The following is a 16207-nucleotide window of genomic DNA, read 5'->3' on the forward strand; positions in this document are numbered from 1 at the left end:
CTCTCTCTCCTGATCTTCAGTCCTGCCTCAATAACTGCATTTTGGCCCTCTTGAGCAGCTGGAAGACCTGACGTATCTCCATCTCAATGTATCCAAAACAGAATCCATTATCTTCTTCCTACAAAAGCCTCGCCCTCTTCTCAACTTCCCTGTTATCTCAGGGGTCCCAGAATCCTCCCACTTACCAAGCTCAAAACCTCGGTGCTATCCTCCACCATTTTAAAAGTCACTTCATGTATTCGGTCGACTGTCAGATCTTGCCCTCTCTAACTCCCCAATATTTCTTGTGTTTCTTTGTCCCCTTCAATCTACCAAAAACCCATCTCTCTAGCAGAGGCTCTCATTGCCTGACCCCTGGATTGTTCTAGGAGCCTGCTAGTTTCCCTGCCTCACCTCCATCCTCCACCCAGCTGCCAAATTGGTTTTCTTAAAGTGGCCGCATCGTATCCCTACTTAATAAACCCCAGTGGCTCCTGGTAGTGGTAAGTAGGACATTAGGGAAGGCTTCAAGAATGGGAATAGGGAAGGATGAATAGAATTTCTCCAGGTGGAGTCAGATGGCAAGGGCACTTCAGGCAGAGAGGGCAGTGGGAAGCCAAAGAGGAAAGCAGAGGAGAATAGCAGAGAACTGGGATACAAGAAGGAAGGAAGGAAAAAAAGAAAGATTCAGTGTGATATCTAAGCCTCCTGTGATCCACTGGGAAATATTGCAGTCTACTGGAAAAGACACTGGGCCTAGAGCCAGCAAGACCAGAGTTCAAATCCCATCTGGGACACTTATTAGCTGTGTGGCCTTAGGAAAGTCACTTAACCTCTGTCTGACTCATTTCCTCATTTGTAAAGTAAGGGGCCGGCGGCCTCCAGCATCCCTTCCAGCTCTGGTCTCCCTCAAGAATTCCCAGACTACCAGGAAATTGACTGATAGAGCCGCAGTCCTTAGCTGGAAGATCTCCCAGCTCCTGTCCCAGCCCCGTCTCTGCCGCGGCCCCCTCACCAATCACAGCCCCCTCTCCACGGCAGCCCTTGCTCTCTTTTTTTCCCTGTTGCTAAATCCTTCCTCTTCTCTGCTCAGGACTTTTCTGAAAGCACCCTCTTCCTCCTCCTCTAAAAAAGAGCTTTCCATCAGCCCTCACAACCCCACTGGCCTTAACACTTTGGAAGAAGTTTCAGAGGCATTCATTTTTTTCATAAGAAAGCTTGAACTCCCATCAGGATGGCTTGGCCTGCCAAAGCAGGAAGCCGAGGAATCTCGGGTGGGATGACCAGCGGTGTTGCTAATGACATTAAGGGGAAGCCATCTGGGGTAATGGAAGGAACCCGGCTTTGGAGACGGAAGGACTAGGCTGTGACACTCACTATTTGGCTAGGTGGTAAGCGGGTGAGGAAGATAAATCACTGGATCTGGGACCAGAAGGACTCAGCTTCCTGAGCTCAAATCTGGTCTCGGGCACTTCCTGGCTGTGTGGCCCTGGGCGTGTCACTTATCTGAGTCTGCCTTGGTTTCCTCATCTGTGAAATGGAGATAGTCCTAACCCCCACCTCCCCGGTTGTACAGATTTGTGAAGGGCTCTGCAAACTCTAAGAGGCTCTAGACACATCTGCTGGTTATTACCTGGGTGACGGGACTTCAGATGTCCCATTGATAAAGTGAAGGGCCTGGATTACACGGTCTCTGAGGGTCCTTCTCTGACCTCCTGCTAAGACTCACCGGCCTGCTTGAGGGAGTGCTTTCTCCTAGGACACTTAGGCTGGAGGGATGCATTTCCCAAGCATGCCCACAAGGTGGTGGAGCTGCCGCACACATCCCACATCCTGGGAGATGGGAGCCTCGGGGTATTCCAGGAGACTCCCTCCCAGATGCAGGAAAGCTGGAAGACAGAGTCTCCGCTGGGGGTGTGGGGAGGGGGTCCCGCTTCTTCCTCATTTGCCTAACGTTTCTACCAGCTCTTCCTTCCCTTTCCACTCCTTTCCGCAGGTAGGAGTGGTGACCACGTTCCTGGTCCTCCTCTTCTTCTACTACAGCGTGATCTTCCTGTTCGTGGGGACCGCCTGCCTGGGCCTGTTCCTCAGCAGCACCTTCCCCAGCATGCTGGCGTACACTGAGGACATCCTGCAGTACAGGGGTGAGCTTGGGCCTGGGGGGGGAACCCCCATAGTATTCCTGCCCTTACTCTTCTTCTGCCATCGTTAAACAGCCAACTCAAGAATTCCCCCAGATAGGGATCAGTTTCTCCAGAGGACATCTTTACTCTCAGAATAGAAGTGTAAGTTCTAAGTGTTGGGGGCTATGACATCTTCTCACTGTTTCTTTGAAGTGATTCCAACATCCCCTTTACTGCTGCTCCCCCACAAAATGGCTACAATTTATTTTTACAAGTCAGTTAAGAGTAATCGGGTGTTGGAAGTTTCACATTACCCTCTGAGATAATTGGAGACACACTGCAGAGTTGCCGAGCCGGTAAAAAGATTGGTAATTTCTTTGGCAGGAAGAGGGGTAGCTAGGAGAGAGTGGGAGGTCCTGGAGACAGTCAGCAGCGATCCCGTACAACAATGAAGCAGAAAAACCTAAATCCCTGAAATCCAAAGACGATCCTGAAACACCATTTTAGCTCTGCCCTCCTCTCCAAGCCCCGAGTGCCCTTGAGTACACCACTAGGTAGTGTGGCACCCGGAAACAGAAAGTGGAAATGCACGGCCACATGTTATCAAAGGCCACAAACCAACGCTCTCATTTTATGATGGTGGCAAGTGAAACCTTCAGGAGATGAGGGGCTTGTCCAAGGTCACATAAGTGTTAAGTAGCAGAAGCGGGATTTGATCCCCAGAGCTTCCCTGGAGATTCACATCTCAACACTGCCCCTTATATCCTTTGTGACTTTGAGTAAGTCAGTCCTCTTTGGGAACCTCAATTTACTCCTGTGTAAAATGAGATTAGACCAGATTGACACTGAGATCCAGTCTAACTTAAAAAAAAAAGAAAAATGGAGATTAAGTGAATGTGCCTAGCCAGAGTTACACAGCTAGTAGGTCATCTGAGGCCAAATTTGAGCTCAGGTCCTCCTGACTGCAGAGCTGGTCCTCTATGCACTTATGGCAATAACTCGTGCTCCCAGCTCTGATTTATTTTTCCAATAGTATTTTATTTTTCCAAATACATGCAAAGATAGTTTTCAGCATTCACCCTTACAAAACCTTGTGCTCCAATTTGTCTCCTTCCCAACCCTCCACTTTACCAAAAGAACAATCCAATAGAATTAAACATGTGCAGTTCTTCTAAACTTATTTCCATATCCATCATGTGCACAAGAAAAATCAGGTCAAAAGGGAAAAAACCATGAGAAAGAAAAGAAAAGCAAACAAACCACTACTACAATAAAAACGGTAAAAATACTATGTTATGAGCCACACTCAGTCCCCATAGTTCTCTTTCTGGATGCAGACGGCCCTCTCCAGGTCTTTTGGAATTGGCTTGAATCACCTTATTGTTGAAAAGAGCCGAGACCATCACAGACGATCGTCCCATAATCTTGTTGCTGTGTATAGTGATCTCTTGATTCTACTCACTTCACTTAGTATCAATTCACATAAGTCTCTCCAGGCCTCTCTGAATCCTCTTGCTGGTCGTTTCTTACAGAACAATAATATTCTATAACATTCATATTCCATAACTTATTCAGCCATTCTCCAAGTGATGGGCATCCACTCAGTTTCCAGTTCCTTGCCACCTACAAAGAAGGCTGCCACAAACATTTTTGCACATGTGGCTCCTGTTCCCTTTTTTATGATCTTTCTTTGGGACTCAAGTCCCATAGAGAAACTGCTGGATCAAAGGGTATGCACAGTTTGGTAACCCTTTGGGCACAGCTCCACATTGCTCTCCAGAATGGTTGGATCCTTTCACAAGTCCACCAACAATGCATCAGTGTCCCAGTTTTTCCACATCCCCTCCAACATTTGTCATTAACTTTTCCTGTCATCTTAGCCAATCTGAGAAGTGGGAAGGAGTATCTCAGAGTTGTCTTCATTTGCATTTATCTAATCAGTAGTGATTTAAAGCATTTTTTTCATGTGACTAGAAATGGCTTTAATTTCTTTGTCTGAAAATTGTTCAAATCCTTTGACCATTCATCAGTTGGGAAATGTCAGATCAAAATTTTATGATGATGTTCTTCAATTTTTCCTGCTTGCTCCTGGCAGGAGTGTAGATGATCATAAAAAATGCCCCAAAAGTCAAAGAAGAGACTGATGTAGAATTGTTATCATATTGTGATTGGGAAGCGCCCACCCCTCCCATTTTACAGGTGAAGAAACTGAAACCAGAGATTATGAAGTGACAGAGACAGTGAGTGGCAGAGTGACAGTCTCCTCGTCCTTTTCAGTGAACCTCAAAATGTCTGAAGCAGGATTTGAACCCAAATCTTTCTGATTCCAAGTCCAGCACTATCTATTACATCAAATTACAGCCAACACACTTGAAATATATGTGTTTAGAACTGTGAGGCGATGTAAGTGACAGGCAAATAGAGTCTAAGTCTCAATGAAAGGGATAAATTATAACTCAACAGGAACTCTAACAAGGGAGAGACGGCAGCTAGAGTAGGAGACCTGAGAGGGGCCTTTGAACAGTGGGGAAGTCAGACAGCAGATAAGAGAAAGGGCATTCCAGGCAAGGCAAACAAGATTTCAACTTCATCCTAGACACTCTAGATGTTAAGTATCAGAGGAAATGCAACAATAAATAAAGCCTCAGTTTCCTCATCTGTAAAATGAGCTGGAGAAGGAATGGCAGATTGGTTCAGCGTTTCTGCCAAGAAAAACTCAAATGGCCTCGCAAGGAGCCAAGTACGAGTGAAACAACTGAACAACATCAGTTAATTAGCTTCTCAGTGCGCCAGGAGACCTGCTAACAGAATAATTGTTGATCTGCTTCTACACCCTGCGCTCCCTGCACTTATGAAAATCACATGTGGGGCCTAAGAAATAACAATAGTAACTTGCATCACACTTATGCCCATACCTGTTATCCCTCTTTTTAGTTAATAATAATAATTAACGCTTATATAACACTTACCATGTGCCTGGAACTGTTAAAGTGATTACAATTATTATCTATCTCATTTGATCCTCACAAGATTCCTGGGAGGCAGGTGTTATTATTATGTCCATTTTACAGGTGAGAAAACTGAGCTAAATTATGCAAAAACACATTGAAAACTTAAAAATAGGGACAGCTAGGTGGCGCAGTGGATGGAGCACCAGCCCTGAAGTCAGGAGGACCCGAGTTTAAATCTGGCCTCAGACACTTAACACGTCCTAGCTGTGTGACCCTGGGCACTTGCCCCAGTTGCCATAGCAAAAACAAAACAAAACAAAACAAAAAAAAACTTTAAAACACTACAGAAATGCTAATGAATATGATAGATGAAGAAGCTGAAATCCCTAAAAGTTAAATTACTCACACACAGTGACCCCTGCTCAGGGTCAGCAGCTAGTAAGTGTCTGAGGTCACATTTGAACTCCATTGTTCTTGGCTCGAGGTCTGGCACTCCATTTACTTCTCCACTCAGCTTCTTTATTTTCAGATTTGTTTCCTCCAACATCCTTACTTAGAATATATTCAACAAACATCTTTTGCGAAGTGAATTGAGACATGATTTTTAAAAAGATAAATCGTTGCCAGATTGTGGAGAGTCCTTGAGTGTCTGGACACTTTTATAAGCCATGGGAAATCATTCAAATTTTGACTTGGGAATAACATGAAGAACACAATATAAAAGTATGGTCAAGGGAACAGGGTCCTGAGGTCCTTGTCTCATCCTATGCTGACCACTAACTTACTCCTACACATCCCTCCCAGGAGGGCCAATGGTGCAGGGCTAGAAGGAGACAGATGCAGGTGCTTCCCCTTGCACAGAGAGAGCCCCTCCCCATCTCTCCCTGTCCTGGGGGCAACAGGAAAGGGGAGTGGGAACATTCCTACAAGACGCTGGGAAGTAGGTAGAAGGGCAGTCAGAAGCTAGCCAGGGTGCTAAGAGTGTGAAAATGTGAAGAAGAAATAAGGTTCTGTTTTTGGTCCAGCTGCTTCATTTAGGCAGCTGGGGGTACGCTGGACAGACAGATGGACAGACTGAGTGTGGCCGGAGATCAAATGGGCACCTACCTAGATTGTTTGGAAATTAAATGAGATAATGTATGTGAAACATATTGCAAACCTTAAAACACAACATAAATGCTAACTGATAGAGGAAGAAGCTGAGACCCTCAACCCCAGCCAAAGCAGAGATGTGAGTTCCTTGAAACTCCTAGCATAGCTTATGTCTCCTTCCCCTATCTGGATAGCATGGTGGGGGGTGGCAGGCTCTGCAGCCCACACCAGGACAACCCCAGATAAAGCCCTCTTCTGTAGCCCTTACTCATCAGGGCTTCTTAAACTTTCTCCACTCGTGGCTCCAGGTATGTAGTATATAAATAGGTACACAAATCAAACATTTATTGATAATCATCATAATTTTGCGACCCCACATTCAATGTTGAGACCTATATGGATTCACAAGCCACAGATTAAGGTTTGCAGTGAACATGGCAGAACCTAATGCCCAGTGATGCGTACATCAAGCAATCTAACATGACTGACGTTTTTTCTTCTTCTTCTGTTCCAGGCTGTGCAACCACGATGCTGGTCACAGGGGCAGGAATCGGTGAGATGACACTTCAGCTGCTCATTGGCTCGGTATGTGATTGGGGAGGGGCGAGGAGTGAGGAGCAGGGGGTGTCTGGGCAATGAACCTCAGGAAGGGTTGTGGTGGAGTGATATAGCTCGTCAGAGGGGCCCAGGTTTCCAATCCTGGCTCTTTCCCTTAGGTACAGCACTTAGGCTGTTATTATATTTTTGGAGGGGGTGAGGGTCTCAGCTTTTTCATCTATCATATCAGTTAGCATTTATATCATGTTTTAAAGTTTGCCCTATGCTATATATATATATCTCATTTAATTTTCAAACAAACTTTGAGGTAGGTGCCCATTTGATCTCCAATGCTCAAGGTCCCACACTCAGGCTGATCACAAGTCCATCTGTCTGTCCAGCATGTCCTGCAGATGCCTAAATGAAGCAGCTGGACCAAAAGATTTCCAAGTGTCAAATTCCATGATGTTCTATTCCAGTCAATTTCCCAATGAGCAATGCTCTTCCTTGTGCACCTTCAGCCCCAGTGCCCACCCTATCTGTGTAAAGGCAGTTGTGGGGGTTGAACCTCGTATGGCAGGAGACCTAAGTGAAAGGAAAACCACAGGCAAGACCCGGCAGCATGGAATGCTTTCTCCCTTACTGTTAAAACCGCCCTCTGCAGCTCTTTAAATCACTCCTTGCCAAGCTCTTAGGCCACTCTCCAGAGGGACACAGGCTTCCTGACTCAGCTCTTGTTCAGATATCAATCAACAGTCGACTCCAGTTCCTTTCAAATGAACTCTAACCCCACTTACCTGTCAAAGGGTGAAGGTGAGGGGACCTCCCCTCCTGCTTATCCGGACCTGTCTGGGGGGCAGCTCTCAGACACGCCAAACACAATGTGGTTCGAGTGAGGGGCCGAGGGGTAATGCAGTGGGTGGGGTATGACTGGAGCATCACTTACTGGACATACAGTTTGGACCAAGGAAAAGAGAACAGTCAGAAGGCCTGCATTTGAGCCTGGGAGCTGATGTTTCCTAGCCAGTTCCTGAGAACAAATCAGTGAACCTGAGCTTCCATTCGAAAAAAAAATTGAAGAATAAGACTTGGACTTTATAGAATAAACCCTGCTTCAAATAAACCTTAGAACAAAATATGAATGCATCCAACATTTAACTAGACAGGAAAAATTCAAGGTAATTAGGTGATATGATACAGAGAGCAGTGGACCTAGAGTCAGAAAGAGCCACATTCAAATCCTGTTCAAACAGTTACCCCCCAGCTAGTCTCAGCCCCAGTTTTCCCATCTACAACCTAGAAGGCAACTACATAATTGAACGGGTAAAGCACCGGCTCTGGAATCAGGAGGACCACAGATAGTAACTAGCTGCATGGCCCTGGACAAATCATTTAACTCTGCCTCAGTTTCCTCATCTGCAAAATGAGCTGGAGAAGGAACCCCTCCAAAAACTCTACCAAAGAAACCCTAATTAGGGCCACAGAGAACAGACATGACTGAAATGGGGAGTAAGAAGTATCATGTATCCTATGGGTTGTGAGAAAAGCTCTCTGCAAACCAGTAAGTGATGTGGTCAATGTGATTTTTTTAATGCTTGATGGGAATAGTTCTCATGCAGTGAGTTGGGACTCAGGCTAACAGGGAGAAGGTACATCAGGAGGTCCCCTGCACCAGGTATGTCAGGACTTTTGTCTTCTCTGGGCTTACCTCTAAAACTTACCTCTAAAAGCAGGGCAGTGTTCTCTGCCAGTCCCTACTGCTTCTGGTAATGAGCCTGAACTTGACTGAAAATTTCATCAAAGGCTCAAGAAAGCTGTTTCTTCCCACGCAACTTCAGGACTATGTTTAAATGGCTCTTGTATCTGTGTGTTTTCCCGTTGGCAGATTATCCAAGTGCTGGGCAAATACAGCTTCCTGGTCTGTGGCGTGATCTTTGGCTGCCTGGCTTTTACCTTCTACATTATGCTCCTGTTTTTCCACAGGATATACTCCAGGCCCTCATCAGGTAAGGGAAGGATCTATTTTTCTACGAGAGGAGGAAAGCAGAACAGGAGGGCAGCAGGGCTCTTAGCACACCATAGCTATTGCCCTGTTCCAAGCAAAATGCAAGGAAGTGTTTATTTTTCTGCTGCTTCCTTTCCCCTTTTCCTGACTTACCATGCAATTGTCGGTGTTCAGGGTAAGCAAGGCCAGGTTAGGTTAATGCATGCTTTCTTAGCTTAAAAAAGAGGGGGGAGCATTGATTGTGAATTTAGCTCCAGGAACCCCACCCTGATAGAGGAATGCCTGGCCAAGAAGCTGTCCACAGCCTGCCCAGGGTACCAAAAGCTGGTTCCCACCTCTGTTAGTTGGAATTCAGCCCAGGGGCCTACTTGGCTGTCTCTGTGCCGTCAGGAACTTGACTTTTATCCAAATCTTGTTTTCATAAAGAAATCTTCTATGCCAAGTTTTAAAGAAAATCTCCTTCAGGACAGGGGTGCCTCTCAAGAATAGCCTCCGTCTCTGGGTTCCTAGGCAAGGGGAGTCCCCAGAGCTAATTTTTTCAATCCTGTACCCTCACATGCCCTTTGACAAGGTTCTCAAAAATCTCCCCCATCTAAGCCAACTCCAAGGTGGATGGTTGTAGCCAGTTCTTGGGAGACGGCTCAAAATTCCTTCCCTCTATAATACAGTTCAATCCATCAAACATTTACTAATCAGGTACCTTATGCAAAGCAGGGGTGATTCAGAAAAACCTGAATTTGAATCCTGCCTTGTTAGCTATGTGTTCCTGGCAATGAGCTTCATTTGTTTCCTCATCTACTGGGATTCAACTAGGTGACATCCATAGAAAGACATACTAATAATGGTGGAATTGTGAAGTGGTTCTGGTGAACTATTCTAGAAAGCAGTTTGAAATTATGACCCAAAGCCATTAAAATGTACCTTTGACTATGCACTATCACAGGTAGGTCTATATCCTAGGAAGATCAAAGAAGGAAGGAGTCTATATGTACAAAAATATTTACAGCAGTTCTTTTTGTGGTAGCAAAAAAATGGAAACTGAGGGGTTTCCCATCCACTAGGGAATGGCAGGATAAGTTATAGTATAATGATTATGATGGGATGCTATTGTGCATTGTGAAATGATATGAGGATCATTTCAAAAAAAGCTGGGAGAATTTGTATACTCTAATGCAAAGTGAATAGAATCAGTACAATTTACACAACAACAGTGCAAAAAAAAAAAAAAAATCAACTGTGGAAGACTTAGTAACTCTAATCAACATTATAACCAACAACAATTCCAGGGACCAGGGATGACAGAAAATTGATGGACTCAAGAGCGCAAACTGAAGAATATTTCCTTCTATTTCTTTCTTTTTCTCTTCTTTTTTTTTGGGGGGGTGTAGAGAGGTAGACATAAATAATGCAGAAATTTGTTTTGTACGACCACACATACTTATAAGGAGTTCTACTATTTTTGTCTTCTCAATAGAAGAAGGGAGAGAATTTGGAACTGAAAATAAAATAAAACTGAACTTTCAAAAAAACGAGCCATGACAGGGAAGAAAAGCGAAACATTTACTTAGGGAATCCCCCCCAAATTGCTCACTAAATTGCCTACTGACTAGAAATCTGATTGTGTAAAATGATGTTTTTTTCCTTTGTAGTCTTGACCTTGGATAAACCACCAGGGGCAGAAAGCCCTGAAGTCTACCAGCAGTAAAAGAAGATAAAAGGAGATCCCTCTCCCAGAAGCACAACACAGACCCCCCCCGGCCTTGCCTGATAATACTGGAGAGACCTAAAATGTTTAAATTTGCTCCTTTGTATAAGGGAGGGTTCAAGAAGAAATAATTTAGATCAACTCTAGGACAGTGGCTTCTCTTGGGGCAAATCAACAAGAGCCTATTTAGCCATTTCCATTCCCCTTCCTTGCCTGATTTCCTGGTTCGTTGCCTAAGGTGTCCAGATGGGGAGAAAAAGGATACACCTACACTACAACTCTGAGGCCTCCTGGACTGAACCCTTAGAGTTTTGGCATTCCATCTCGGATACAGTCTGAAAGAAAGAAATAGAGCCAAACTTAAAAGATGATGTTCAGTGAAATCTGACAAATACAGATAAATGTGATGTTTTAAATTAACCTGGATGAGCCTTGGGTTATTTCCTAGTGAACTCTACATCCCAAGAGGAACTACTATGCTTGACTTGGGACTAATCCCAAATCTAGGGGATTCTTGATTTTGATGGTTCCCCAAAATTCAGTGATTCATCTCCATTGTAAAATTTTGGAAGGAAAGTTGAATCTTAATGGTTCTAGGAGATGTACAATGTATGATTAGTCTAGGAAAACAGAAGAGTGGGAAAATATTATGTATTCTGTTTTCTTTTACTCCGTGTGGATGTGTGGGTAAGTGTGGTTGAGATATCTACGGAATCAGCAGAAATAGCAGTATGGATTTTTAAAAACAGTTAGGTTTAATGCTTTTACCTCTTCTGCTTAGAAAAATCTATCTCTTTACACTCTATCAAAAAAGGAATAATGGCACATTGAAGCAAAGGGAAAAGCTGGGAGTACCTGGCACTTTTAAAAGCTGTGCACTATACTAAAAGTAGTGACTGCAAAGGCAAATTATGAATACTGCATGTAGAGTACTAATAACAATGAGAGAAGAGCTATACCTCTTTATTTTTTAAAGAAATGGATACCATTGACTGTATTTTAATTTATTTGCATTTTATGGATGCACCAACAAGTATGTGGGTGTGTATCAATACACCTACATATGTTTATATATGTTTATATATCTGTATGTATAACATACATATTATATGTATATTTAAACATATGCTTATATGTACATATAAGTGTATCTACATACAAACATTATTAAAACTATAGTGATTATCATTCAACCATCATTCACAATCAGGTTCACTCAAGTCAACAAGCATTTTTAAGGGCCTACTACATATCCAAGTATTATGTTAAGCAATAACCCCATAAAATTAAAAAAATTAAAACAGTATCTGCTTTCAAGGAGTTTACATTCTGCTGAGAGGGAAAAAATGTAGATAAGCAAATATAAGGTAATTTAGGGGGAAAGACACTTGCTTAGGAGATGGCCCTTGAGCTAATTCTTGAAAGAAACTGGAGGTTTCAAGAGAAAGGTGAGGGAGGAGGAAGAACATTTCAAACATGTGAGACATCCTATACAAGGCACTGAGAAGGGACATTCCATAGTTTTGTCTGTGACTCACAACTATTCAGATTGGCCAAACCAAAGAATACATATTCTAGTTGACTATTGCTCATATTTAGGAAATAAGCTAAAAACACAGAACTAACTTTCTGAAAAATGGTTGCTTGGGTATAGCATATACCTCTTACCTTAGAGGGCAGTTAAGGACATCCATGTTTAAAAAAAAAATTGTCCATGAAATAAGTTGTAGGCTCCCATATAACTTAATTGTACAATCTAATTGTAGTGAAAAGCTGCCCTTGGTCAACAGAAAACAGCTGGACTTTCTTCATTCAATTAAACTGTAGTGTGTTTTTATGCTGTGCTTCATGGGAGGAATCAGAAGCAAAATAAAAATGGCACTTGACCAAACTGGGATGCTTGTAATCTATACTTTTACAGATTTATAACTGAAAGAGACTTGAAGTCATGCAATTCAGCTTCGTAATTTTGCAGATAAGGAGGATACTAAGGGCCAGAAAGATGAAGTTAGACTTGACTGGAGTCACATAGCTAAAAAGTGAAAGAGGTGAGATTTAAATCCGGCTTGTCTGTCTCTCTTTAAACAGCTAAGGATATCCTTAAATTGAAAAAAAAAAAAAAAAAAAAGGCTATTCAAACAGTTTGAGCCTTGGGTGTGTCATCCCATGGCACAGAGTGTGTCTTAATCCTTTCATAAGCTCCCAAACAAAGGCTGACTTTCTTATTGCCACAGGATAGGACTCTCACATTCTATGAAGTCATATGGTGGGATTTGGAGGCAGGAAAAATCCTTTTGAGTGAGAAGCTTGACACTCATTTTCTTAAGGGATTAGAGGGGTAGAATCCATCCTTCAGAAAGTTAGTGGAGAACTCCTAGCAGTGTTTTCCTTCTTCCTTCTAGAGTTTAAAATATAACTGCTAGGGAGTCACTACATCCTGTAGACACTCCCCTGCTCCTTCCTGGATACTCTGGAGGCATCGAATTGGAGATGAGATGTGGTAAGCAGATGTGCTCACAGCAATTCCTGATGATCAATATAATACTAAAAGCTAACAGCTATATAGCACTTTAAAGTTTGTAAAACAGTTTATACATTATCTCATCTGATTCACCCAACAACCCTAGGATTGGTGCCATTTTATTCCTCAATTATAGATAAAACATCTGGGCCTGAGACAAGCCAAAATGAAGCTTTGCTCAGGGTCATGAAACTAATTTAGGGTCTCGAGACTGGATCTGAACCCTCTTCCTGATTCTAAGCCTGATGATCTAGATCTATCCACTGCACCATCCTGCCTGATAGTGGTAAATTCTAGGACTATGTAGAATCATGAAGCTATTTGAAGGGCTATAGTGACCTTCTTGATAATTCCTCTGCTACTCCACAGCATAGTATACTAGAACCATCTGAGGAATCCTAGAGTCCTGGACTTAAGAGAATGATAAGACCATTATTTAAATCCTGCCTTTGACACTTAACTATCTTAATGACTTTGAGCAAATCATTTTCAATTCAATTTAAGAAGAACTTAGTAAGCAGTCCATTTATGTGCCAGGCCCCAGAAATATAAAGGAGAAAAAAAAAGAGTCTGCGCTCAAAGAATTTATATTCTAGTAGGGGAAAACCTATATACATGTATGTGATAAATATGTGCACAGTAATTTAGAGCACTTCCCATCAGAGTGGGAGGTGGATGGGTCTGGAAAAGCTTCCTGTTGTAGAAGCTATAGATGCTAAAGGGCAAAGGAGCAGCCTCTGCAGTGGCATGGAAGTGCCTGATAGACTGCCGCGTATATAACAAGTCAGCCGGTTTGGTTGTGTGAGAGGAATTAATATGCAGTCAATCTGGAAAGATAGGCTGGAACCAGATCGTGAAAAATTTAAAATACCAGACACAAGATCCTAAAAGAAAAAGTCACTCAAGCTTCCAAAGGAAGGGGGTGATAGTCAGACCTGGAGCTTTTAATTTGGCAGCTGTATGGAGGACAGACAGGACAGGTGGAAAATGGGGCATTGACACACAACTACAGTAGTAAAGTTGAAGAGAATGGTAGCTGTGTGAATGTAGTAGGGAAAGCGACAGATACGAGAGATATTGTGGAAGGGGAGGGGGATGGAAAGTAAAGAGTTGAGAAAGCCTCTAAGACTGCAAATCAACCAAAAAAGTTCTTATTAAAAGCTGTCTATGTTACCTTGGTAACTAGAAGGGTGGTGTTGCTCATGACAGAAATTGCCATATTTTGAAGTGTAAGGACTTTTGTTTTTAGTTGGGGGGAAGGGGTGGTTAACAAGCTTGTTTTAGACACTCCAAATTGAAATGCCTATGCTTCATCCAGGTAGAATGTTTAGTAGGCAGATGGTAAGGCTAGAACAGAGATCACAGGTGAGAGATGGAGATGGAGGTATAGATAGTTTATCTGCTTACAGAGAACTGAACCCATGGCAGTTGATGAAGTCACTAAAAGAACACGGAAGACTCTACTTTTCTGGATCTGTAAAATGAAGAGGTTCATAACGTCTAAGGAGCCTTCTAATTCTACCTTCCTCTAAATGGCAGAAAAAGCACGAGGTTGGGAATCAAGGAACTGAGGTTCTAATCTGACCCTCCCATTAACTCCTCTGTAAAGCCTATCTACCCCATCTATAAAATAAGAATGGGCTAGATCAGAGGTGTCATATATGCTTCATGTGGCCTACAGCACTCTTAAATGTGTCCTAAACCAAAATAAAATGTGATTAAAAAATATTTAACAAAAGATATAAAAATACTTTATATAGATAACATTTTTAACAACTAAATCAATATGTAGGATCCTTAGGTAATTTATGGGTGTGTTTCTATTGACACGATTGGGCTAGATGAACTCTTTAAGTCCTCTTAAGACTCATTAGAACAAAGAAAAACAATTGGTATCACTCCAATTCAATTTAATGACAAGGAATTGCCACTAGTTTTTTGTCCTTTCAATGGCCACTTTACTTGGCCTCCCTTCAACCATTAGATATATTATAAGGAAAGTGATTTACCATCATCTTCAGTCATAATGTTATAATCCCTAGGAATAATCACACATTTAGCTTAGTCCTATATGAATGATATTTTATTCTACTGATGTTTGCTGCCACCACATGCTGCAGGGACAAGCTGGACTAACATTTGTTGAACTGGCTTGTTAAAAAAAAAAAAAAAAAGTTTTGTAAACACTAAAGTGCTACACAAATATGTTAAATTGCTCCAAGGCAATATTGACTACATTCTGTTCTTTTGCTTCCTTTAAGAATCATGTCATTAAAATAACCATCTTTGAAATAATTGCATGATCAAAGTGGATCATCCAGTTCTGATGGAACTCTCATTTCAGTGAGTACAAAGAAGAGATGTTTTCTCAAATGGAAAATCATACCTATGGCTGCTTATAGGGACTGCCATAAAAAAATCTTAACTGATACCAAAAAGTCGCATTCAAGTTTTAATTAGAAAAAGTATGGAATAGAGATTTTATATATTCAATAAACTGTCCAACTCATTACTTGTTTTTCTAATTAGTTATATTTTGTGATACTGATCACTACCCTCCCCTTGAGGCTACTTTAAAATGTTAAAATGTCCAGTTCACATCAAACATCTAAAGCAAAGACCCAAATGACATTTATAAGTTACCAACTATATGCAAGACATTGTGCTGGGGTTTAAAAGATGAACTGAAACAGAAATTCCTCAAGGAATTTCCAATTTTGTAGGAAGGTTACAAGTTATAGTATAATGAATTCATAGAAGAGGTCTAGTGTAGTATGAGATAACTGAAAGGAAAGATTGAATATCTGAGAGGATTAAGGAAGACTTATGCCATGGTGAAAATGGTACTTTGAAGACATTTTTAGGGAAAATATTTTAGTGACATGGGAGAAAATCATTTTCGGCATGGAACACTGCTTGGAATGGAAGGAATGGGGCTGTGAAAAGTCAAGTGGTCTAATTTGAGTGGAATGTTAGGTAAGAGGAATAAATAAAGTTGAAAAGGTATTTTGGAGTCAGACTATAAAAGGCCTTGAATGCTAGATTTACGAATATGGTTTCTATTCAATAAGTGATGATCTTTAGTCTTTAGCGAAAACAAAGGTCTTTTTTTTTTTTTTTTTTTAGCAAGATCAGATAGATATACTTCAGAAAATGATGCTATTTAGGAAGGAGAGAAAAGAATTAAAGGCAAACTCAACTAGAACATCTAGTGAAAAGAAGAGATGCCAGAAAAATTCCAGAAGGAAGGATTTTCCTAGCCAAATTCATTTTGATAATCTCTGTATTCCTAAA

The 16207-nt window shown here is 41.9% G+C and overlaps 1 protein-coding gene across 1 annotated transcript in view; it reads left to right on the forward strand.

Moving 5' to 3' along the window:
- MFSD4A (major facilitator superfamily domain containing 4A) overlaps positions 1 to 12283 on the forward strand; it is a 62708-nt gene extending 50425 nt beyond the window's left edge. The window contains exons 7-10 of the mRNA XM_074308960.1: positions 1976 to 2123; positions 6660 to 6730; positions 8568 to 8688; positions 10337 to 12283. Coding sequence (XP_074165061.1) covers positions 1976 to 2123; positions 6660 to 6730; positions 8568 to 8688; positions 10337 to 10392 — 396 coding nt within the window. The 3' untranslated portion in view covers positions 10393 to 12283. The remainder of the gene's footprint in view (positions 1 to 1975; positions 2124 to 6659; positions 6731 to 8567; positions 8689 to 10336) is intronic.
- The last annotated feature ends 3924 nt before the right edge of the window (positions 12284 to 16207 follow it).

This window comes from Sminthopsis crassicaudata, chromosome 4 (genome assembly GCF_048593235.1).
Source record: "Sminthopsis crassicaudata isolate SCR6 chromosome 4, ASM4859323v1, whole genome shotgun sequence".
Classification (NCBI taxonomy): domain Eukaryota; kingdom Metazoa; phylum Chordata; class Mammalia; order Dasyuromorphia; family Dasyuridae; genus Sminthopsis; species Sminthopsis crassicaudata.